A 26,732-nucleotide genomic window follows, 5' to 3' on the forward strand; every position below is an offset into this window, starting at 1 on the left:
TGGGGTTTTGTTAGAAAAGGAACCACAATGCCATAGTCCAAACTAATAAACCGATCAACATCCCTAACATCATAAAAAATGGAAGATACTGTAGAAAACCACTTGGTTACCTACTGAGGTGCTCATGGTCTTCTATTGAGGACAACATGATTTCTTTTTATACCCTAAAGGTATTATGCCTTTGTTTGTAACATGGAGAAGGAAACGAGCTAGACCCATAGTTCCTTTTGGTGATCAGCATAGAATCACAATTTGATTCGATTTATGCACGTCCGTCCATCCGTCTGTCCATGTACTTGTGTAAACAAAATGCAGGTCTCATGTATTATTCGATGGAGATGAAATTTTCTAAATAACATTTTTAATGCTCAAGGACGAACCTCTTTGAAATTGGTGAAAATCGGTCCAAATTTAGATATAGCTCCCATATATATCTACGACCGATTTCCGGTTTATAGTGGCCCAAATGGTTAATATCAGTCAAAATGGAGTGAGTTTTGACATTTCCTACCGAATTCAGCCTATATATCTATAGCTCCCATATTTTGGGCTTCTTGTGCACCAAATGTCTAATATCAGTGTGAATGGTGTGAATTTTGGCATTTCCGACCAATTTTAGTATAGAAATAAGTACTTTAAATTTAATGAAAATCGGTTCAGATATAGCTCCCATATACAGGGTTGCCCATATTCGACGGACCCATCTGGCAACGCCATAACTTTTGACAGAGATGTCACATCGCTTAATGACGTACCGCATTTGAAGCGTCAGTCCAAGCAGATTTTTACCATGAACCAATACACGCCACGCGAGCGCTCTGAAATTTACATTCAACGGAAGAAGTCAATTGTGAAAAAAAATGTGAGAAGTGCGAAGAACACCATTAAGCGTTTATACGAAAAATTTTCGACTGGTAAGGCTCTTTCTAATTCGAAGAGGCCATATAAAAGTCGACCAAGGCGATCGGCCGAGAATATCGCTGCCGTACGAGCCAGTGTTGAGAGGTCCCCAAGAACGTCCCAAAAACGCCGTTATCAGCAGTTGGGCATGGCTCGGTCCACTTTATAACGGATTATTCGCATTGATTTGCATTTGTTCCCGTACTTGTTTTTTTTTTCTTGACCTGGTTTTCTATTGAAGTCCTGGTGCTCTTATGATGATGACCTTGTGCTCTTATATCGAAGACCTCGTTCTCATCTATTAAAGCAACCCCGTGCTCTTCTATTGAAGACCTGTTCTAAAAGGCCTCGTCGTGCTGCTGCAGACCTCGTCGTGCTCTTCTGTTGAAGACCTCGTGCTCTTCTGTTGAATACCTCATATTCTTCTGTTGAAGACCTCGTCGTGCTTCTCTGTTGAAGACCTCGTCGTGCTTCTCTGTTGAAGACCTCGTGCTCTTCTGTTGAAGACCTCGTCGTGCTCTTCTGTTGAAGACCTTGTCGTGCTCTTCTATTGAAAACCTCGTCGTGCTCTTCTATTGAAGACCTAGCCGTGCTCTTCTATTGAAGACCTCGCCGTGCTCTTCTATTGAAGACCTCGTCGTGCTCTTCTATTGAAGACCTCGTCATGCTCTTCTGTTGGAGACCTCGTCGTGCTCTTCTATTGAAAATCTCGTCGCTCTCTTCTATTGAATATCTCGCCGTGCTCTTCTGTTGAAGACCTCGCCGTGCTCTTCTATTGAAGACCTCGCCGTGCTCTTCTATTGAAGACCTCGCCGTGCTCTTCTATTGAAGACCTCGTCGTGCTCTTCTATTGAAGACCTCGTCGTGCTCTTCTGTTGAAGACCTCGTCGTGCTCTTCTGTTGAAGACCTCGTCGTGCTCTTCTGTTGAAGACCTCGTCGTGCTTCTCTGTTGAAGACCTCGTGCTCTTCTATTGAAGACCTCGTCGTGCTCTTCTATTGAAGACCTCGTCGTGCTCTTCTATTGAAGACCTCGTCGTGCTCTTCTATTGAAGACCTCGTCGTGCTCTTCTATTGAAGACCTCGTCGTGCTCTTCTATTGAAGACCTCGTCGTGCTCTTCTGTTGAAGACCTCGCCGTGCTCTTCTATTGAATACCTCCTCGTACTCTTCTATTGAAGACCTCGTCGTGCTATTTTATTGAAGACCTCGTGCTCTTCTATTGAATAACTCGTTGTGTTCTTCTATTGACGACCTCGTCGTACTCTTCTATTGAAGCAACCTTGTGCTTTTTTATTGTAGCAACCACGTGCTCTTCTATTGAAGCAACCTCATGCTCTTCTATTGAAGCGACCTCGTGCTCTTCTATTGAAGACCTCGTCGGGCTCATATATTGAAGCAACCTCGTGCTTTTCTGTTGAAGACTTCGTTCAATTCTGTTGAAAACCTCAGTATCTTATATACAAGCACTCATGGTCTTCTAATGAAGACCCAATGGCATTCTATTGAAAAACTTATGGTCTTCTAGTAAATATATCACAGCCTTCTATGAAGACCATATGGCCTTCTATGGAAGATTTCTTAACCTTTTTTTGTTGGCATGTTAAATGGTCGCCTATTGAGGACCTCCTGGTCTTCGATTGAAGATCTTATGGTCTTCTAGTGAGATGATATGGTTTTTTCTATTTGCCTGTCAAATTTCGTCTTATATTGAATAGGTATATCTTTTGAACACCTAATGGTTCTCTATTGAAGACCTTACCGACTTTTATTGGTCTTCTATTGCAGACTTCATTATATTCCATTAGAAACTCGTGGTTTTTCTTTCTTCCACTGTCATGCCTTTGTGATTTTCAGGGTCTTCTATCGAAGAGCTCACTGTCTTTTTTAAAATCGCCATGGTCTTCTATTGTTTGTTGCTGAATGACACTTCATAATCCCAGCTTTTATATTCTTACCATGTAATTATACAGCTTTATTACCGATGACCCATGTTAATTTAAATAAATTACAATTAATTAATAAAAGCTTTTATGATTTACAATGTCCTTAAGAAAATCATGTCAAGTGCCGATATGCCATAGATACATTCTGCACCCTTGTCCATTTCATTCGGGCACACATACATATACAATATGTGTACATAATTAACATATCGATCTGACCCTCTACTTGCCTTCGTTGATTGTGATTTATAAATGAATTGATTATTTCCTTTCCCTTGCATAAAGTTGTATGTGTACGTGGGGGCTTGTATGAAATACTTGTTGTGGAGTGATGTTGCGTGTCGGATTTTTTCAATTACCCTGTAGTTATTTGGATTACATTTTGGTTACACTGAATGCTTTCATATTCAAATTAATCAGTGGTAGCATTGTTTTTGTTTGTCCTTTCCAACCCCCCCCCCCCCCAAGCTCTCCCCTTACGCACCAGAACATGGAATCCTTTCTAGTGGCCTATTGTTGGATTGTATGTTGGCGGAGAGTATTAAACGAAATATAGCCCAACACTGATTGCGCTACTGCAAAGCTGGACAAAGAATGGCCAAGCTTTACAGTCCATTTCACTAACAATGTTTTGTGTGCATTTGGTTGGACTACAAGGCAACAACAAACGCAATTGTTAAATTGAAGATAGGCAGACATCCGGGCAGACCACCATTCAGACTGTTAGTCAAGTCCAAGCTAACAGGCTAGCAAGTCCTTTTCGTACTCCAGCCATTCAGCAACCCTACTTCTTTTTTTGGGGTATTAAAGCCAAATTGCTGTTAGTCTTTTTTGCGCTTGTGATTTTTTGCTGCTGTTGTTGTTATTGTTGGTCTTTGTGTCTATCAGGCCAACATCGCAGAATGTGTAAATTGCAAACGTTGTTCCATGGTGTTTAATTTACAACATTCATTACATGGTTTTTCGGGCTTTCAAAGTGTGTACTCAGCCCGTCCATCCGTTGAGCATTTGTGTGTCATTGATGTTGGTGCTTTCGCCCCTCTCGAAAAAAAACATTGTTATTGTTGTTGTTGTTGTCGTTTTGGTGGTGGTGTAGCATGAAACGAACATGGTCGTTTCGTTTTTAGTTTCTCTGCAATATTCTGGGCAAATGATTGGCATAGTTTTTAAAACGAAACACATTCATTCATACATATGTAGAGGCAGATAGAGAGTCGCTGGGCTTTTGCATGTTCTCCCCCTCCCCTCCCCTCCCCTCCCCACCCTCCATGTATCCATCATATACAATTTTTGGCTAATTAAAATCTGTAGTAGAGAAGATTGCCGCATAGTTTTACTGGACCACAAACATGAGATTTTCGCCCAGCATACAAAGTCACATGGAACAGTTATGCAATTAGCTACATGAATCTATTTGATTGGGTGTTAAGATTTGAGCTTGTGTGTGTGTGTGTGTATGTCTGTGAACATGTACGTAGTCGTATAGCAGGGGGATTTGAAACACACGAGACATGAAAAATTGTGTTAATTTTTTATTTTGCACAATTACTTGGAGGAAATAATGAATGGGTTATGACAAGTCTCCAATAGGGGGAGAAGATGCTTTGAAGGTAGAAAACTTTTTGCAGATCATCTATGGATGTATTCCGTAACTAGAAGAATTTTTGAAAGTCTTAGATAAAGTGAAGAGCTCTTCAGAGGTCTTCAATAGGAAGAAGAGCTTTTCTACGAACACGATATCCTCCAGGGTCTTCTCACGGTTTGACTATTAGATGGGTTTCTATTGAAAATCTCGTTGTCTTCTATTGAAGGGATCCCAGTCTTCTATTGAAACCGTCGCCGTCTTCTATTGAAGACCTCACGGTTTTCTATTGCGAACCCCATTGTCTTCTGTTGAAGGCCCCATGGTCTTCTAGTGAAAACCTCCTTGTCTTCTATTGGATACTAGATGGTTCTCTATTGAAAAACTCACGGTCTTCTATTGAAACCCTCGCCGTCTTCTATTGAAGACATCATTGTCTTTTATTGAAGAACCCATGGTTCTCTATTGAAAACACCATGGTCTTCTATTGAAAACCTGTTTATGTTAATTTAAAGACATCATGGTCATCTGTTTGAGACCTTATGGTCATCCGTTGAAGGCCACGGAAACGTCGAAGTTTTCAAAAGAATACCATGAGATCTTCTATTGAAGACCTCATAGTTTTTTATTGAAGAAGATTGAAGATTTCTATTCAAAACCTCGCCGTATCCAATGTTTTTCTATTGACAACCTCATTGACTTCTATTAAAGACCTCACGATCTTCTATTGAGGACCTCACGGTCTTGAAGTCCTCACGGTTTTCTGTTGACCCAACGGTCTTTCATTGTAAACCTGACGTTTTTATGTTAAAGAGCTCGAGGGTTTCTATTGAAGGTCCCATTGTCTTATATTAAAAGACCCATGGTCGTTTAAAGGCCTTCTATATATAAGACAACTTTTACAGAGCTTTTATAGAGGAAAGACCTTTGCAAGATTATTTTTCCTGATAGAAGCTCCTTACAGAGCTTCTTTAGACTGAAGATTGTATAGGCAGGAGACCCTTAACAATGCTACTGTGGAAGGAAGATTTTATGCAGGTCTTCCATGGTCTTCTATTGAAGACTAAATGTTCTTCATATCAGATCTGAAGGCGTCCCTTTTTAGAAGACACTTTAGAGGTCCTCAGTGGATAAAGGACATATTAGAGGACTTCTGTGGAAAGTCTTCCCTTGACAAATAGCAGTTCTGGTCTTCTATAGACAGAAGATCTTTTAAAAGGTTCTATAGATAAACAATACTTTTACAGAGCTTCTATAGACGAAAGACCTTTGCAAGGTTATTATTATTGACAGAAGCCCCTAACACAGCCCCTACACCACAAGGTGGTCAGGTTATTATGTCTTTGTGCATTTGTTTGTAACAGGCAAAAGGAAACGAGATAGACCCATAGTTCCTTTTGATGATCTGCATAGAATCACATTCTGAGTCGATTTATGCATGTCCGTCCGTCCGTCGGTCCATGTATTTTTGTAAACAAAGTACAGCTCGCAATTATTGCCCTATCCAGATGAAATTTTGCACAAATCATTTGTTTGGCCCAAGGACGAACCCTATTGAAATTGGAGATAATCGATCAAAATTTAGATATAGCTCCCATATATATCTTCCTCCGATTTGCCTTTTATTGTGTATCAAACGTGTAATATCAGCCCGAATAGTATGGAATTTTGCACATGCATCTAAATGAGACCTGAAAATAAGTATGCCAAATTTGATCGAAATCGGTTCAGATATAGCTATAGCTCCCATATATATATATATATATATTGTTCATCCGATTTGTTATTTTTGTCCTCCGCAGCCGTAATATGCACTCTGTAACAACAATATTGGGGAAATATATCAAATACAGCCCAGAAATACATGTGTCAAATTTTATCGAGATCGGTTCAGATTTGGATATAGCTCCCAAATATAACTTCGTCCGATTTACCTCATATTGTGCACCAAACGTCTAATATTTGTCCAAATGGAATGGAATTTGGCACTTAGGATCGAATTTAGTCTAGAAGCTAGTATGTGAAAGTTGGTGAAGATCGGTTCAGATATAGCTATAGCTCCCATATATACTGTTCGTCCGATTCGTTATAGTTGTTACCCACAGCCGTAATATGCACTTCGTAACAACGATATTCAGGGAAATATATCAAATACAGCTCAGAAATATCTTTGTCAAATTTTATCGAGATCGGTCCCGTTTTGCATATAGCTACCATATATATCTTTATCCGATTTCAAATTAATTGTGCACTAAATGGGCAATACAAGTCCGAATTTAAAAGATACAAATGGTTCGGCATGTTAGTCCTTTGAACTTTAAATTATAATTATAATCATAGCGTATATGATTGAATTCTCATATAAAAAAATTTTAATTGTTATGCGGAGCTCTACTTAATTAGCAAATTTGTGTAGGGTATCATAAAGTCGGCCCCGCCCGACTTTTAGACTTTCTTTACTGGTTTAGACTGAAGATTGTGTAGACAGAAAACCCTTAACAATAATTCTGTGGAGGGAAGATTTTATGCAAGTCTTTCATTCACCAAAGAAGAGGTATCCTATGCAGATTAACTTTTACAGGTGGTTTTATAACCCAAGTCTTTTACAATTCATTTAAATACAGAAGCGCTTTGAAGATTTTCTGTACTCAGAAGACCCCTTTTTTATTTTTTTCTGCTGCCATAAGACCTTTCACACTTTTTGCAGGATTCTGTATCCAAAGACATTCTTTTATGCCTTAATTATTGTTTGGATTTCGTGCTACCACTCTCCTTCCAAATCCCCATTAAACCTAATACTATCATTTCGATTAAATACCAACAAAGCTTACATTCACGTTTAGGTTTCCACCCCCTGAAAAAAGATTCGATCCATCAAACAATTCATAATATATTTAAAAAAGGTATTTTTCCCCCTCCCCTCCCTCCCCATGGCGGTACTCTATGACTTTGCTTTATTTTAATGGTTTGCTAAAATCTCTACAGAAAAGTGTTTTCGTTTTTTTTTCTTTTTGGTTTTTTGTTGTTGTTGCTGTTCTCTAAATACCACTACTAAAAACGCATTACGTTTTGTGTATTCAACACCTGCCGCTTTTCACGTTTTTTTTTTTTCTTTTTTGCCTCCTTTTTGGTTGTTTTTCATTACGGGCTTTTGTGTAAAAATAACCACACACTTCGTATTTTGCTTTCATCTCTCGAGCAACACTTTGTTGTGGTGCTTTCATTTCATTGTGTTAATGAGGCTCAGAAGGGCAGAAATACGTTTTTTGGAGGGGGGAGCGAGCACTCAAAGAAGCTCCAAATGAAAAGAACAAAACAAAAAACCATCAACTGGTATTAAATCTAAACGTTATTTGTCGATAAATACAAGCTTAGCACCAAAGGCTAACAGTTGTATACAATGGCAACAACAAAAAACAAAAGAATGGCAGTGGAAAGCTTTTGTTGTGGCAGATTCATACGAAGTGGCCGGATATGGAAAGTGTGATACTTTGAGGGAGCGTACGAACGAAGCAGAAAAACATTACTTAGCGAAGCACATTGGTGGAACAAAATGTAAAAAATACCTAAAGAACAGAAGAAACTCATAATGAGTATAGACCAAAACACAATCAATTCTAAAGGGTGGTGAAGAAAGAACTTAAAATGTTTCTTCCTAATGTTATCTCCGAAAGGAAAGTGAGACTTATAGCAATTATTTCTTGAAAGACACAATACTTAACTAAAAATAATTTTTTATTGTATCTCTCGATTAAAAAGTTCGTGTAGTCTGCAAATTGTTTAGCTTTTCACAAGCATATGACCCCAATTGGATTTTTCATAACATCCTTAATATTTAAAAATATCAATGTTTTTTTTTGTATGCAAATCCCAAACAACTCTTCTTTTAAAATCCTTAATAGAAGTTTCGGTTGTCCTTGGAAAAATATTGTTGAAAAAATCATATAAAAAATGTTTTTCTATACTTGAATGTAGTGCTGAGAGTCCTTCTAAACGGACATTATTTAGCTTCTAGCTGTTCTTGAAAATATTAAAAATATCAGTTCTTAATATCCATTATTTGTAGCCCTGCTAGTCCTTATTTTTTCGTTTTGTTTTAAAATTTAGGCATCAAAAATCGTTCAAAAATATTATTATTATTTTTTTTTTAAGTCTCCTGTTTTTATTAGAAATATACTAAACCTATGCTTAAGGTTTCTTTGATAAAATATAATAGAAAAATTAACATTTCAATATACAGGGTGAAAAAACTGCAACGAAGTCAAATGCCATAGTTTTTTTTTTAATTTTTTTGAATGATAGCAAAAAATGTCGGAAATAACATAAAATTTTAGAATAAGTATAGATTTGTTCGAATTGGTCACCTTTGGCACGAATTATGGCCTTCAAACGGTCAATGAAACCGTCACACGCTGCCCGAATATTGCGCTACGGTATTTTGGCCCACTCCCAGCGAACGCTTGCTTGAGGTGATCGAAACTTTTGTATTTTTTAGTGGCAACCTGGCATTCCAAAATACTCCTGACACAATAGTCCAACCCATTGGTATCCGTAGATATTTGGGGTCATTGTGCGCTGGAAATTAAGCGAGGAACCTCATTTTGTAACCATTCTGGCGTGCTGAGTCCTGTTGGAATGTCCAAGGTTTGCGGCCAAAATGTTTGCTTTAATACTCCCTCCAGAATATTTTCGCGATAATATACGAACGGAGAGCGACCATCGGCTGTTATGGCGGTCCACACCATCACCATGGCCGGCGTTTGAGTTCTGGTGGCCAACCGAAGGTGCACATTTCCAGCTGACCTCTTTGGCAAGTAAATTGTTTGTTTACAAACTGCTGGACAATGAATGTTTTCTCATCGGAGAAAATCAAATTTGACAGTTCACCACTTTCTGACAAGCGAAGCAACTCTTTTGCACTTCTAAGTCTATTTATTTCTGTTGCGGTATAAGTTCTTGCACTTCTTGGAATTTTAATGGCTTTACCCCGAGCTCATTTTTCAAATATTTGCGGAATGGAATATTGCGATATGCTCAACCTCACGAGCCATTTTTTGGCCACTGCGACGCGGGTTTCGATCAAGTCGCTTCCTTACTTTTCGAACCATTTCTGCTGATGTTGATGTTTTCTTCCTTGACATCGAGCTAGGCTACCAGTATCACGGTAACGAGCAATGGTACGAGACACAAAAGATTTATTCACATTTAAATGCCGGGGTGCTCTAACGAAAGCCACTTGTAGTTTTCCAGCCAAATATAAAGAAATCACACTATCACACTTGAATTCCATCACGAATAACTTTTTATCTGGAAAATTCTCACCAAAATGCTTTTGTACGCTTGTAAACAATATAATGACCTGTCACTGGAATAATTATAACAGTTGTCGGACAAGTGGCTTGGAAATGACAGCAGTCTGAAGTTGGTTACAGTTTTTTCATCTCACCCTCTACAGATAGTCCATCAGAGAAAGTTATAGAAAATTCCCAATTTTCGCTCTTAAGCTCTGACAATCCTTGTAAAAAACTTGGTTTACAACACTGTTACAAGAACTGGTCGTCAAATTCCGTAGTGAAAAATGATTATACTAAAAACCATCAAGGCTAGATTCGTGGTGAGATAGTTTGAAGGATTTTTTTTTAAAAGAGCGTCATGAAATCGTCTTACATATCTGTTTGCAGCTTGTTTTTGAGATTTCATATCTTCAGTCAAAGATTTTTGTAGAATAATTTATCTTTCCATCTTAAAATTGAGTTGAATTTCTTCGATATTAATTTCATAAACATTCTGTAAATTCTTCCTACAGTCTCCGATTTGATCTTTCAAAACAATTGTATTATCTATTTTTTACTGTTTCCGAAAACATTTACATGGTGCCCAAATAAGTAATATAGTCCTTAAAGTATCCTTAAAATCCGACATCGTTTACAAACCTCCGCTATTAAAATTAAAATTTGGCACCAATGCCGATAACCCTTTAAACTATTCATCAATAGCGATGGTAGCATTGCCTAGCAGTGATAATTGTCTTTTTGTACATTATCCTAGTTGTTGCCTCGCCCCCGGTCTATTCCTATTAAAATAGCCTACACTGTTTGTAAATTCATTGGGCTTCATTATAACAATGCTGAAGTAGGCAAGTTGAACTTTTGTCTGAATGTCTGCATAAATTTATTAAAGATAGAGCAACACCAACGCTAATCCAAAATACAAAGAGCAGAGCAGACTCTTAAACACTTCCGCATACAGACACATTCGCCGCCCACCAACCAAAAAGCCAATTGTCCATAGCCAGACAAAACATTTTGTTGAGGCCTTTATCTTTATTATCCTTATACCAATTATCCCAAATTATAAATACACTTGTGTGTGCTCCTTATTGTGGCCAGAATCCGTGTATTTGTTCTTCGGCTGGTGTGTGTGTGTCTGTGTGGTATAAATATGCAATCGTTGCTTCTTTAATTTTTTTGTGGGTCTCTTCAGACAAATATAATGATGGTTGTTTTTGGAGTACCAAACAAACCGACAAAACATTAACACAATTACGGCCAATGTTTGTTTGCGTTGGCTGTTAATGTGGGTGTGTGCGGAGGTATCTGTGTGTGTGTGTGTCTGCCTTAATGTGTAATGTTGCATTTAGTCACGGATAAAGTTTAGTTTTCTCTAAAGGTAAACATTTATTTTTAGAATATATTTATTCTGCCCTTTACATCAGCTGGGTTGACTGACAATGAAAAGAGTTGAAAGAAATAGAGAGAGGAGAGAGAGAGAGAGAGAGAGAGAGAACGAAATGATTACATATATGCTGGTAATGCTTGGGTTTCCCTTTCTCAGTTAGTTTAACAATGTCGGTCTGTTGTTAGGTTTTGCTTTCGTAAAACAGAGCTGAAACGTTTCATTCTCTGCCAGCCTGCCAGACTGGCCATGAAGCTAAAATTACCCTGAACTTTAAAATACTCTATGCCGGGGCGAGAGTAAGCCAGGAAAGCTGATGCTCTTCTGGTTAATTTTATTTGGCCGTGATATTAAATTTAAATACGCAGCATTTATGTCCTTTAATTTACGTTTAATTTTAGAGTAAATATTTCGTAGGAATTTTTGTTCGAAGGACTAAATGTACCATGCTTGGAAACGTGAAAAAGCAGACAATTAGGAGATTTCGATCTATTTAAATATACTCATACGCCTATTTCAATAATCATTGGACAAGCTTTAGGCCTTGTCCAATTTGAATAAAATTTGACGTAGTTAATTTTCCGGCCTGTGTGAAGTCAGAAGATATTTTCATCGGGAATTTTTAGTTTCTTACATAAAGAAAATATATCATTCTTAAGGTGAGAACACATAAAACTGGAGTTTTAGATTGACTCAGTTTAATTTTGGTCCATAATTTATTCTTATCCACCCCATGTTCCTTTAACACAAAAAAGCCAGTCGATGACTTAAGCCAGTTAAAACCAGTGTTTTAAAGTAAGACTAACTGATACCTAGCTATAAACAAGTAAGCAAAGGCTATAGTCGTGCGGGGCCGACTATGCAATACCCTACAACACTACAATATGTTAGAAGCCCCCTTATGTCCAAATCCATATTGGAAGATTTCGCTTTTGAAATTAGGATTTTGACTAGGAACTTTTGCCCAATATTTATGCGCTTCGTAGGACTGTTAGTTGTTGTGGTCCATTTTACAGCTAAATATAATCCAATGGTTATCCAAAATGCTAAAATTCTTCCCTGTCCTTAACTCTCTTCACAGGCGTCTCGATTGGCTTAAATTGTGTGATCGGGTAAACATTTCTGTTTTTGGTTAATTTGAACCCCTAAATATTTTTCAATCACCCCAAAGGCAAGAGGTCCCTCTGTATCTCCAAATTTAGACTCATCTATATGATTTGTTTGTCTACGATATTTGGCTATATTCGTCAAGGAAATCATCATAAAAAAGCTAAAAGTTCGCCTTTTGTGTATTTCGGATATCGCCTGTAAGTAATGCTGGTATTTTTCACACAAAATTAGTGGTCCATTCTACCCGCTGTTCTAAACTCTAACTTTGTGCGAGGTTCTATTTGTGACCTTTTTAACGGCTGCAAAATCAGGAAAATTTTTAGTTGTTGGTCCATTTCAACCTCTAATATATTTCGGACATCTTTGAAAAGAATAGGCCTAGCCCTTCTGAGTCCAACCCTACTCTTGTGAAAATTTTCGTGAGGATCGGACGATATTTGCAATATCTATATAATATCCCCATCCTGTGTTGTAAAGTGAAAAAAATATTACAAAATATTAAAAGTCAAATTGAAAAAATCGCCTTCGATAAAAAATATGAAAAAATAAAAAATATCACAAAATACTAAAAAATCTATATTAACATCATTATTGGCATATTTTTCTGCGCTTTTTTAGATTTTATACTTTTATGTCAAGAGGGCATTCTGAATTGACAAAATTTGTCAAAATCGGTCCAGCCATTCTTGAGATATAAGCATTCTAACTAACATCCCCTTCCTTTGTATATACACATTTTATATATTTCGCTATATATAACCGATATATTTACTATCGGCATCTACGTAACGATCAGAATAGGCCTGTTCGTCTATTTGTGATTTCGCCGGGTTTAAAATTATTCGCGGTTGAATGAAAAATTGGACTTTTATTTAACACAAATGTTATGGTCTTTTTTACCCACTAAATATTACCCGATGACCATCAAAATTGGAAGGCTTCTGCCCAGCCCTAACATCTAGCCCCATGCTAACTTCCGCTTTGATTGGTCGATAATAGCGACCTGTAGAGCAACTGCGAAATCAGGATTTTTTTCAGTTTTTCGTTTCAACCCCTAAATATTACGCGATCATCTCCAAAAGAAATAGGGTTCTTTTCTGACCCCAGCCCCAACTCCATTCTAAATTTCCTGAAGATCGGGCCATAATTGCGACCTGCAGAGTGATTACAAATTAACATGGACAGACGGACAGACGGACGGACGGACATACATAGCTAGATCGACTCAGTTCGGCGAGATAGGAAGATCCATATATACTTTCCTATGTGGGAAACCAATATTTCGTGGTGTTACATAATTTTTGGCCCAATCAAACTTATAATACCCCCAACACATAGTGTTGTAGGGTATAAAGACATACATAAGTTCCCATAAAAGACAAATAAGTCTTGGCATGGAAGGCAATCAGACCTTCTCGTTAAAGTCTTGTAAAAGTCGACATTCCAACTTGAGACATAGGATTTTTCATTGAAGGTAAGCATGCCTTCTGATATGGATCTTCATGTGGTCTTCTCATGAAATACCCGATATATTCCATATTTATAACAAATCTTGCTTTGATGGAAATATTGGAATGTACAGAGTTTGAAAGGAATCGGTTGACCATAGCGTGGTTTATGATCTTAATGGGTCTTCAAAATTCTGACCGTTTGTGGTGAAGGTCCGATATATTCACACTTTTTACTTCACTCCTACTTTTACTTATTTCACATTTTATGAAAGTTAAAAATTTGCAAAATTTTGCCCTTTTGTGTGGGAGTTACCAGAAGAAGTCGTCTTTTGTTAATTAAAATATTGGTATGTGCGGAATTTGAAGGCAATTAGGCTCTTATTTCACATTTTTTAGGAATTATGCTTATTCAAAATTTTCACACCTTGTGGGGGTAAATATTGTCAATTTTTCAAAATCAAAAACAACTAAGCAAAGACTATAGTCGTGCGGGGCCGACCATGTAATACCCTACAACACTACAACATGTTAAAAGCCCTCTTATGTCCAAATCCATTTTGGAAGACTTCGCTTTTGAAATTATGTCACGGAACACTGCCCAGATATTTTGATAGGGACATTTGCTCACTATTTACGCACTCCGTCGTGTTGTTAGTTGTTGGGGGTGCTGGTAGGTTTACCGAAGCAGTAGACCGATATTTCTCATCTTTGAACTCGATCTAAATTTCTTAAAAATACTACGATGTATCCAGCTTGTTCCAACCCGGGAGTTGTCGTGCACACCAGACATATGGACGGAAGGATACTCAGAATGTCCACGGAGACCTAAAGTCTATAAACCATTTTTTTCAGGACCGTTTGGACGTACTTTTTGGGAAACTAACCCCTCAGAGGTTATTTTATGAATGAACTTCTCTTCTGAGGGATTTATGAACTACCTCTATATATAACCCTTTTTTTAAGGTTGTTTACTACATGAACCATAAAAGAACTGTCAAGAGAGGAGACATCCCTTGTGCTTTGCGAACACGAAGAACGTTTTACAAAACTTCTCTAGAAAAAGGCATCTTTGGAGAAGCTTTGTGGAAGAAGAATACCTATTCCGAGGTCGAAGAAGCTGATCACTCCTAATGTTTTCAATGAAAAATAAGGGAAATTTTGTGGTATTTAATGGGAAACGAACCTCTTTTGGGGATGGATTTATGGATGAAGTGCTTAGTTTTAAGAGGTTTTATGCAGGACGTCCTCTTTTGAAGTTTTCTATGGAAGAACACCCCTGTGGGTGTATTTGTGAGGTTTTCTATGATAAGGCTGGCCTTTAAGGTCTGTAATGAAAAAACTCCTCCTTTGTGATCTTCTTTAACGAAGAATATATCTCTTAGGGTGTTCTGTGAAGGAAGATTTCATCCTTCGAGAAAAAATTAATGTTTTTTTATACCCTACACCACAAGGTGGTCAGGGTATTATGTCTTTGTGCATTTGTTTGTAACAGGCAAAAGGAAACGAGATAGACCCATAGTTCCTTTTGATGATCTGCATAGAATCACTTTCTGAGTTGATTTATGCATGTCAGTCCGTCTGTCCTTCCGTCCGTCCGTCTGTCCATGTATTCTTGTGAACAAAATGCAGGTCGCATTTATTGTCCGATTGGGATGAAACTTTGCAAACAACATTTGTTTGGCCCAAGGACGAACCCTATTGAAATTGGAGATAATCGGTCAAAATTTAGATATAGCTCCCATATATATCTTCGTCCGATTTGCCTTTTATTGTGCACCAAACGTGTAATACCAGCCCGAATATTATGAAATTTTGCACATACAACCAAAATAGCCCTGAAAATAAGTATGCCAAATTTGATCGAAATCAGTTCAGATATAGCTATAGCTCCCATATATATTGTTCATCCGATTTGTTATTTTTGTCCTCCGCAGCCGTAATATATCAAATGCAGCTCAGAAATACCTTTGCTAAATTTTATCGAGATCGGTTCAGAGTTGGATATAGCTCCCATATATAACTTCGTCCGATTTACCTCTTATTGTGCACCTAACGTCTAATATTTGCCCAAATGGGATGGAATTTGGCACATACGACCGAATTTAGTCCAGAAGGTAGTATGCCAAATTTGGTGAAGATCGGTTCAGATATAGCTATAGCTCCCATATATATTGTTCATCCGATTTGTTGTATTTGTTACCCATAGCCGTAATATGCACTCCGTAAAAACGATATTCAGGGAAATATATAAAATACAGCTCAGAAATATCTTTGCCAAATTTTATCGAGATCGGTTCAGATTTGGATATAGTTCCCATATATATCTTTATCTGATTTCAAATTAATTTTGTACCAAATGGGCAATACAAGTCCGAATTTAAAAGATACAAATGCTTTGGCATATTTAGTCCTTTGAATTTTAAATTATAATTATAATCATGGCGTGTTATGATTGAATTCTCCCATAAAAACTTTTAATTATTAAGTGGAGCTCAACTAAATTAGCAAAGTGGTGTAGGGTATCATAAAATCGGCCCCGCCCGACTTTAGGACTTTCTTTACTGGTTTTTAATTAAAGAGAAGGACATATTTGAGCTATCTTATGAAATATACTCCTCTCATGGCCTTCTTAACGGCGACTTTCCTCTTCGACGATTTTTCATTTTCTCCTGGAAGACCTATTGCGTGCCTTCTTAAAGAAACTAATAGGTCTTCGTCTCATTGAAGAGTATTGGGTGTTTTTCCCGTAGAAAATCTCGATAATCTCCCGTAAAGGACGAATGGGTGTTCTTAGGTCTTCAGATTTTTTTTATTATTATTATTTTTTTATTAATATCCATACGTATGATTTTCACATAGAACATCCAGAGAACACTCGTATTATTCGCATAGAGGACAATTAAGAATTCTCACAGATGAAAAAAACTTCTCACAAAAGAAACTTTCTTTGGCATAATAAAATCCTAAAAATTGACATTGTGTCCTCTTAGCTCATCGATGGTTATGGCTCTCTGGTCCCACCCCCATTGTTGCCTCTTAATAATTGTGTGATTTCCAATTCTCAAATAAATCCAGTAACAAAGTTACAAAAACAAGAGATTTGATTCGATTAGCTTACCTCTACCCCCTCTCCTTTTCTTCACTCGTTCGCTATGGAGTCTTTGAAACAAATAACTGAGCTACCCCAAGACAAGCAAGTGGAAGTATTGAATAAATCTTTGAATGAACTTAAAAATGGTCTTCATTCAATCTCAGCACCATTGGCCCCCCCGGACAAGGGTTAACATTTGCCTACGCCTAGTATGAAATATATCAACCCCCAAAACTCGTTGTCCTTTATGTTGCTATGCTAAGTGTTTGCTTATAAATATTATTTAAATATTTATGCTTAATTTAATATTCACCAACACTTTTCTTCCTTAAAGGGCACCCCTTCTCCTGCCTCACTTATATAAATTGTGCCACAATTTGGTTCACAGAATGGTGGTAGACAATATCTGTCCACCCCTCAGCATTTAACCTTTTTTTGTGAAGGAAGTAGTCTACTCGCCTTTTTATTATTTTTTGGATTTCAATTGAGTTTCACTCCATTTCATTCTCTCTCTCGGACTTTGTGTTGATTGTGGTTTGGGGTCGACATACTACCATCCAAAAACTTGAGTACATTACACAAAACACAAAAAGTTGAACATTTGATGTTGTTGTAAATGATATGGACTCCGGTCGGGTACCTTGCTCCTGCTCTACAGTTCTCTTCATCTGCATACATTTAGTGATATGCTCGTAATGATAATATTTGATATTTAAATTTTCTATTTGCATATGGTTATTTGTATTCATTCTTATTGCCCTCTGTCTCTCGTCTCTCGTCCTCCTCCCCCCAACCCAATTCCCCTTTCCTACCGCACTGTGAAAGTGCCGTAGTACCAATCCTAAATGGGGGTTTTGTGGTTAAAAAATATGGCAAAGGATTTAAATGTTTTGCCGTATGTTTTCTTCTGTAAGGATGTTGGGTTATGTGGCTGTTGTTTGTAAATTGGCCATATACTTGTGTTCACGTATGTGTGTGTGTTTATCTCTCGGTTTATTTAGCCATAAGAAAAGTGGAGTAAAATGAAATGGAAACCGGATTACAATTAGTTTTTAGAATAATTACGAAAATAGTTTTGAGGATAGTATTGGATTTTCTGGTCGGCCACAGATATTCATTCTAGAGAGGGGGAGCGGCTAACAATACCAACAAGAACTTTAAGTAAATATTATAAACAAGTTAAAATGTTATCGTTATTACTAGTTTTATTTTGCGGCTTATTGGGGAAGGGAAAGAACTTCCGAAATAAATATAACTTTTAATGTTTCCATGGAAAACAGAGGCCAATCATTGTATATATAGGATAAATTTAAATGGTTCATTGCAAGCAGCGTTGGAATAAGTGGGGGGAGTATAAATCACAGTTTGCGTATTTTCTACTTGATTATTTATTGATTCATTTCCCAAGAAATTAGTCATGTAAATTATTGAGGGTTTTAGAAAAACTATTTGAAACTAAAAGCTTTCAATTATTACAAATCGGGAAATTGCTTCGAAATGACCCCCCTTTATGTGTCGCATTATTTAAAACACAGTCAAAAAAATCTGGGTGCCGTATCATAAACCACGGACATAATCCCCATTACAATTGTGGGAATTATGACCGTTATTACAAATATCGGTCATAATCCGCGGATCCATAATAATGGCGATCATGTCCAAAATTATTGCGGGCATAACCCCAATTATGGGGTAGGTATATGATTACGGCAAAGTAGTTTTTAGAGGCGGAAATATCCGGTTACCTGGTTATTCGACACGAAATTTCGGATACAAAATCCGAGTTTTATCCGGTTCTACTAACTTATTTGGAAGCTTAACGAAAAAAATCGAAAATTGACCCATTTTAAAAAATACAGGGTGAGATAAAAAAAACTGCAAAAAAGTCAAACGCCATAATTTTGAAATTGTTTTTTTTTTTATTTTATTGAATGAAAGCTTAAAATAACGAAATAGCATTAAATTTTAGAATAAGTTTAGATTTGTTCGAATTGGTCACCTTTGGCACGAATTATGGCCTTCAAACGGCCAATAAAACCGTCACACACTGCCCGAATTTTGCTCTGCGGTATTTTGGCCCATTCCCGGCGAAGCGCTTGCTTGAGGTGATCGACACTTTGGTATTTTTTAGTGCTAACCTTGCTTTCCAAAATACTCCAGGCACAATAGTCCAACGGATTGGTATACGGAGATTTTGTGTCATTGTGCACTAGAAATGAAGCGAGGAACCCCATTTTTTAATTTTTCTTGGGTGGCGCGTGCTCAGGGCAATGGTGATGAGTCCTGTTGGAATATCCAAGGCCTGCGGCCAAAATGTTTGTGTGCCCAATGCTTTAATACACCCTCCAGAATATTTTCGTGATAATATTCGACATTTACTCCAATACCACGGTGGATTAATACGAGAGCGACCATCGGCTGTTATGGCGGCCCACACCATCACCATGACCGGCACTTGAGTTCTGGTGGCCAACCGAATGTGCACATTTTCAGCTGACCTCTCTGGCAAGTAAGCACGATCATTTTGTTTGTTTACAAACTGCTGGACAACGAATGTTTTTCATCAGAGAAATCCAAATTCTGCCAAGCGAAGCAACTCTTTAGCTCTTTTGAGTATATTTTCTTTCTGTTGCGGTGTAAGTTCATGCACTTTTTTGAATTTCAATGGCTTTACCCCGAGCTCATTTTTCAATATTTGCCGAATGGAATATTGCGATATGTTAAGCCCGCGAGCTATTTTTCGGCCACTGCGACGCGAGTTTCTTTCAAGTCGCTTCTTTGCTTTTCGAACCATTTCTGCTGATGTTGCTGCTTACTTCCGTCCACTTCCATTGACGTTGGGCTATGCTACCAGTATCACGGCAACGAGCGATGGTACGAGACACAAATGATTTATTCACATTTAAATGCTGCAGTGCTCTAACGATAGCCACTTGTGGGTTTCCAGCCAAATATAAAGAAATCACACTATCACGGTTGAACTCCATCACGAATAACTTCATTTCTGGAAAATTCTTACCAAAATGGTTTTGTACGCTGGTAAAAAATATAATGGGCTGTCACTGGAATAATTTTAACCACTATCGAACGAGTGGCTTAGAAATGACAGCAGTCTGAAATTGGTTGCAGGTTTGACATCTCACCCTGTGTATATATCCTCAGCTAATGTCTGATAATAAATTATATTTTGACTTGATATTTCTAAAGTTTTACCCTTTATCGGGGCGGTACTGTAGGTGTGGGCTTGTATTTTTCATTTCGCATACGACATAAGCCTGAGAGCTTTTCTGGAGAAGTTAGGAGAAGGAGTGGCCCGATTTATTAAAACCGCTAATAATTATACTGATAGAAATTTTGGCATGTGCTATAATTACTTATTTTGCCAGTGTTGTGAGATCAGGATAGGGGGAGTGGGATGAAAGGATCCATATTCACATCAAAACTCGAATATTGTCAAACATGGAGATATACTTAGTTGAAAGAGAATTTCTAACTGTTTTCAATTTCAAGTATCCAAAATATCGACCCTTTCTGGCACCTCCAGATGGAGTGGGTCGATATCTACCATTTTCACGAAGACAAACAGATTCTCATTTCACATATAAAAAGAGTTACGATTACTCAAAATGTTGACCCTTTATGGGGGAGGTACTTGATGAAGTATACCGATATTGTTAATTTTCGCACCGGACATATAGCACTGACAAAGATATTGGGATTTTGGGAACATTTACACAAAATGGAATGATCCTTTCCTTTTTCGTCAAAAGAGACCTATGGTCTATAGTGAGACAAGATTTGAACGTATCAAATTATATATACCCTCTGTAGCCATATGGCTTAGGGTATAATAAGTATTTTAGAAACTGCAATCCATCAAATGGCGGAAAAACGCTTTTTCCTTTTGTATGGAAGCGAAGAACATTGAGGAGATATTTAATTTTTATTAGAATAGCCTTAGGACCGCCAAATATACTTCACAATATACTGGGTCGGATAGAATTATTTTACATCCAAATGGTTGCAACCATATGGAGGCTTCCTCATTAAGGGATTGTTTAATCTTCATTATGTTGCTGTCATTCTCCTGTAGTAAATTCGATCTAAAGGTCTCTCTAATTACGGAAAATAGTTAAAACATTTGGTCTAGAGGAGAAGATCTAAAGGATTTGTTCTTTACTTGGGGAGGGGAGAATTGTACATCCAAAAATTAGCAATTAGATGGTGCTAAGATTCAAGGTTATAGTTATTCCAATTGATTTTGGAATCGAAAAATGTATCCTGCTTGGAGTCTTTCTCATAAACTGGGTTGTCCATTTCTGGTATCTCCGACGCTTTTTGTGGTTTAATTGGAGACAATTTTTTTTGTCGTGACATTTTTATTAATGTAGGGGAGTAGTTAACTTCGCAAATTTTAAAACGCATTTACGTCCTCTGTCTTAAACAAAAAACTAAAAATAGTTTCCAACTTACCTTTAACCAATTATGTGTCAGCTTCAGCGATCTCACCGACTGGGCTAATGCTGCTGGTATCTGACACAAACCCGTACCACTTGCATCCAATTCCTTTAGGCTCCATGATGCAACAAATTCCTGCATATATGGACCCAATTCCGGATTATAGGCAATATTTAGTGCAACCAATCCCGTAATACCCTGTAGAGCACGTATAGACTTTCCTTTCAGGGCATTATAGGATAAATCCAAATACTGTAGATTGGGTAGAGCCAAAAATGTCTCATAATCAATATCCGTAATGTTGTTGTGCCCCAACAGCAGCGTGTTCAAACTCAAGAGATTGTAGAATGTTTCCCGATAAATGGCGCCCAATTGATTGTGTGCCATATTCAGGTGTTTCAAATTATGCATGCGTTCCGGAAAGAAGGAAGTTTCGAGATTTTTCAAGCTATTGCAGGATATATCCAAAGTTTCTAGATTTTTCAACAACGATAGGTTGAGTGGTAAAATGTTTTCGAGACCATTATTGGATAGATATAACTGGCGTAGATATATGTTGGACTCCAGCGAAGATGGAGAAATGATGTTGTTTCTGTTGAGATTTAGCGTTTTCAATTGAGATTTGCCTGTGATAGGTATTGCGGTAAAGGAGTTGTTCGAAAGTTTCAGTGACTGCAGGTGATTGCTAAATGTCAGATTGAGAGAGCATAAATGATTATCGCTCAAATCGAGAGAACTTGCTGGGGCCAGTTCCTTGGCTAATTGATCTGTTATCACAAATTTCTGTAGATTTCTTTTGCTGTAGTTAAGGGCAATATTTTCCTGCTGTTGGGTTTCTTTGTCGGTTGTAGATCGCTTATTTAGCTGATGGCCAACATCCTCATAGGCTGGTGGTGAGCGTTTTTGGTAGTAACGCAACTCCGTTTCCTCTCGGCGATAGCTGGGCTCATTTTCATCTCGCAAAATGCGATGTATGGTCTCATATGAAAGCCGCTTCAGTTCGCTGCGATATAAATTGAAATGTTCACCGCTGTTGTCGGCATGATGGGCACTGGCTGCCTCCGCCTCCGCCGCCGCTGCTGCCGCAGCCGCTTCATGCCTCGATGTTTTCTCATGCAGCAAATCTTCGTCGTTGATAAGCAGACGTATCTGGGGATTTGGTAATTTGGCACATTTGATGTCTGATGGCAATACGGTGGCAATAATAAAATAACATAAAATTATTATTCTAACATCACAGCTAAGTTCAAGGACATTGTTGAAGACTGTCAATCTTTTTCTAAAAATTTGGCATTTAAATGACATGTTTGCTAGGGGTGCTTTTGGGTAGTACGTCTTGGATGGTGGTCGTCTATCACACTCGCAGTTTGTGAGCTGTTGTTTTCCTGCCTGCCTGGCTGGTTGGTGGTTGGTGGCAATAAACCAAGAGGTGTTTCTTTTTTCTTGTTTTTGTTTTTTGGAAGCTCGTCGTCTTTGGCTTTGGTGCAAAAATAATTTGACGTATTATTTCTTCTTCTTCTGCCTCTTTTTCTTCTCCGTGTGCTTCTTACTTTAAATTGAACATTTTATTTATAAGCTTGACATAAATTCTCGTCTTTGGCTGCTGGTTCCTTTGGGTTATCTTTGTAGGTTATCAGGTGAGGCAAAAAAAGCTTTTTGCTGTTGTTGGTTGTCCGCCCAGCCGCCGTTTTTTGGCGTTGTGTTGATGTACTGCGACTAGAATTTCTAATTTTGCAGGAATATTCACTTGACGTGATGTTCATTAGTAAAAATTCCAGTATGGGCTTAATGCTGCCAGCTGTGCCACGGATCCTGGCAGACTGCTCGTTGACTGATTGACATTAACGCGTCTGCAGGTAATTGCCAAAAAACGAAAGAAAACAGCAGCAACAAGAACAACTACAACTGGTATGGCCTTAAAATGTAAGTCACGTTTCTCAAGTAATGTGACATTCAAAGTATGCAGCGTCGTGGCAAGGGAAAGAAAAGTAGGAAAAAAATAAAACACCACCGAACATCCACCTCCTTGTCTCCGTGGGCTTTATTAAGCGTTGATCCCAGGCAAAAATTAAGAGAAAAAATTATTCTGCTTTAAATACTTGCACGTTTTTCTTGGGGGGGTTGGCAGGGTAGTTTTTTTTTTTCTACAAGAAATTTCAATTAATTCACAAATACGGAATAAGAATGAAAAAAATCGCTGCTGCTGCTGTTGGTTCCTGGGCGATGATGTTGATGACAAATATCCTTGAGATTTATAAACTCTGAAACTCAAGAAGCTCATTAACATTTGTTAATTTAAAATTATCATCAATTTTGCTTGTTTTCCTTCGAGTTTTATCACATCCTCCCCACTGGCGGCAGGGGTTGTCTTTTACTCTTCCCTCCGTTTTTCTCTCCGCCCACACAAGCAATAATTTATTATTATTATCCCCTTGTATTTTTGGCTTTTAATTTAGCCAACGTTTGTCGTCCTGAAATACTATCACGTTTTTCATTTAGTTGTTGTTAAATGTTTTGCGAATTCTTTTCAAGTTCCTGCTTGATTTTCCTATTTCCTTTTGAGATTTTCTTTATTATTTTCGTTATATTTTAAGCGCATTTATTGATGTTTGTTTTTTTTTTTTTTGTTTTGGACAAACTTTTATTAGCTTTTCATTGTTAGCGCCATCAGTTGTGACATGGTTTTGTTGGCCTCAATGATTTTTTTTATTCTTTGTGTATTATCCTGATGGTGGTTGGTGTTGTTGTTGGTATTGTCGTCAGCATTGTTGCTGTAATGAAAATGAGAATAAAATCATCATCATTATTATAATTTGGATACAAATTTAGCGAAAATAATTTAGTTTTAAATACTTTAGGGGTGAGGGGAATTAGATAAATACTTTACAATTTAAAATTCATAAATAGGAATTAGTAAATTAAAAAAATAATAATAAATAAATAAATGAAAATAAATAAAATTTATAAAAAAAATAGAAAATCACAAAATAAAATAATATATAAAGTTCAAAAATCAACGGAATATATTAAATACATAAATATAAACAAATTAACATAAAAAGAAAAAAATGTAAAATAAAACAAGTAAAAAGAATAACGAAATATATAATTAAATGAAAATAAAAATATTAAAATAATAAAAAAAAAAACAAAAATAAAAAACAAACAAAAATAAATTATCAACCAAATGAATAAATATAAACAGTGACAACAACAAAAAAATTTAAAATTCATAAATAGGAATTAGTAAATTAAAAAAAATAATAATAATAAATAAATAAATAAAATTAATTAAAAAAAAATAGAAAATCACAAAATAAAATAATATATAAAGTTCAAAAATTAACGGAATATATTAAATACATAAATATGAACAAATTAACATAAAAAGAAAAAAATTTAAGATAAAACAATTAAAAAGAGTTGTAAGTTCGAATTTGGCAGTTTTCAAAAATATAAAAATAAATAAATTAAAATCCGTTAAAATCTTAAAAATACCGAATGTAGCCGTTATATTGGGGTCCATACGACAACGTGGACCTGCATGGGCAACTTTTGTCATAAGCCATTGCAATATTCAAATGAGAAACCTGAAAAAAAAAATCGGTAAATAATGTAGCTAAAATCATCAAAATACCGAATATAGGGTACCATTGTATGGGGGCTATAGCAAAATGTGGACCTGCACAGATAATTTTCTGTCATAGGCTGTAATATATATTACGAACTTCAAATAGCAAATTTGAAACAATTCCGGTGAATAATATCGCTTAAATCACCAAAATACCGAATATCGGGAGGTACCGTTATATGGGGGCTATACGAAGGCGTGGACCTGCCTTGGACAATTTTCTGTCATAGGCTGTAGTATCCATTACGGACTTCAAATACCAAATTTGAAACATTTCTGGTGAATAATATCGCTTAAATCACCAAAATACCGAATATCGGGAGGTGCCGTTATATGAGGGCTATACGATGGCGATAATATAGCTAAAATCATCAAAATATCGAATATCGAGAGGTGTCGCTATATGGGCTGTAGTATATATAGGCTGTAGTATTCATTACGAACTTCAAATACCAAATTTATAACAATTCCCGTGAATAATATCGCTTAAATCACAAAAATACCGAATATCGGGAGGTACCGTTATATGGGGGCTATACGAAGGCGTGGGCCTGCCTTGGACAATTTTCTGTCATAGGCTGTAGTATCCATTACGGACTTCAAATACCAAATTTGAAACATTTCTGGTGAATAATGTCACTAAAATCAAAATATCTGGAGGTACCGTTATACGGGAGCTATACCAAGATGTGGACCTACATGGCCCATTTTTAATACCAAAAGTCCTGCGGACATAATATACATTTGAGTAAAATTTTATCAACCTACTTTATTTCGATTGGAAGCTATAGTGATTTCCACAGACAGACAGACAGACGAATCAACATAGAATTTTATGCTGATCAAGAGCATATATTTGTGGGGTTTAAAATGTATATTTCGAGGTGTTACAAACGGAATGACAAACTTAATATACCCTCCATACTATGATGGAGGATATAATAAAATAAATATATAAGAATATATAAAATATTAGTGAAATAACTGACTGAAAATCAACGCTCTGGAAAAAAAGGCTGACGCTAGAATCTTGAAATTGTGCACAAGGGTCAGTCTTGGTGCGTAGGCGTACTAAAACGAAGCGAAAAGTACTTAAGTGTACTTAACATTGAATACTTTGCATTGGACAAACGGAATGAACTAGAACTCTGAAATTTGGAATGAGAGTCGCTGCAGGATAATAGATGTACCGAAGGGTTTATGGATATTCGTCTAAAATGCTACCATTTGGTATTATGTGAATGGATAGAGCTTAAAACTGGTTTGGTATGAGAATTAGGTTAGAAAGTAAGTTTGATACTAAGTATGCGAACTGTGATAAATGTCAGTAAATTTGGGAAAATTTGGTTTATGGTCAACAAATGCAGCCGAAATTTTGTATTGAGTCCCTGTTTGGTGGTAGGTTTGTAATAAAGAGGTGGTTTTAGTAATGTGAACTACGAGTGCATGGAAAGTACTAAATAGTACTATATTGGTACAATTTGGTTTTGGGTGAACAGATAGTATTTGAAATATGATGTTCGGCTTTAGGGTAGCTGTTCACGTGTAGCCTGCCTGGATATGATGGTAGTGGTAGTGCTGGAAATGTCTACTAGTATAATAGAATAGTACTGAATGCTACTATATTTGGTAGGGGTGAAGATATAGAGATACAATTCGGAAATTTTATACTTAGATTACGTATTGTGTATGGCGGTGACTTTGGAAATGTGTACGAAAAGTACTTAGAGGTATTGGGTCAAGAAATATAGCTGGAATCCCGAAATTTGGTTTGGAGTCTTTGTTGGTGTCTGGTATACCTGGGATGTACCACCGGTGTTCGAAATGTACTAAATAGTAATTATATTAATATCGGGTGAAGGAATTTAAGATGAAATCCTGAAATTTTATA

The 26,732-nt window shown here is 37.0% G+C and overlaps 2 protein-coding genes across 2 annotated transcripts in view; one reads left to right on the forward strand and one right to left on the reverse strand.

The window, feature by feature from the left end:
* The window catches only part of LOC101888435 (protein timeless homolog), a 697,464-nt gene that overhangs the window by 364,507 nt on the left and 306,225 nt on the right, over positions 1-26,732 (forward strand). The window lies entirely within an intron of this gene.
* Positions 1-26,732, reverse strand: part of LOC101895143 (serine-rich adhesin for platelets) — a 198,794-nt gene that overhangs the window by 45,148 nt on the left and 126,914 nt on the right. Inside the window, exon 3 of the mRNA XM_059128020.1 lies at positions 21,226-23,981. Coding sequence (XP_058984003.1) covers positions 21,226-22,515 — 1,290 coding nt within the window. The 5' untranslated portion in view covers positions 22,516-23,981. The remainder of the gene's footprint in view (positions 1-21,225; positions 23,982-26,732) is intronic.

The sequence above is a fragment of the Musca domestica genome, unplaced genomic scaffold, assembly GCF_030504385.1.
Source record: "Musca domestica strain aabys unplaced genomic scaffold, Musca_domestica.polishedcontigs.V.1.1 49, whole genome shotgun sequence".
NCBI lineage: Eukaryota > Metazoa > Arthropoda > Insecta > Diptera > Muscidae > Musca > Musca domestica.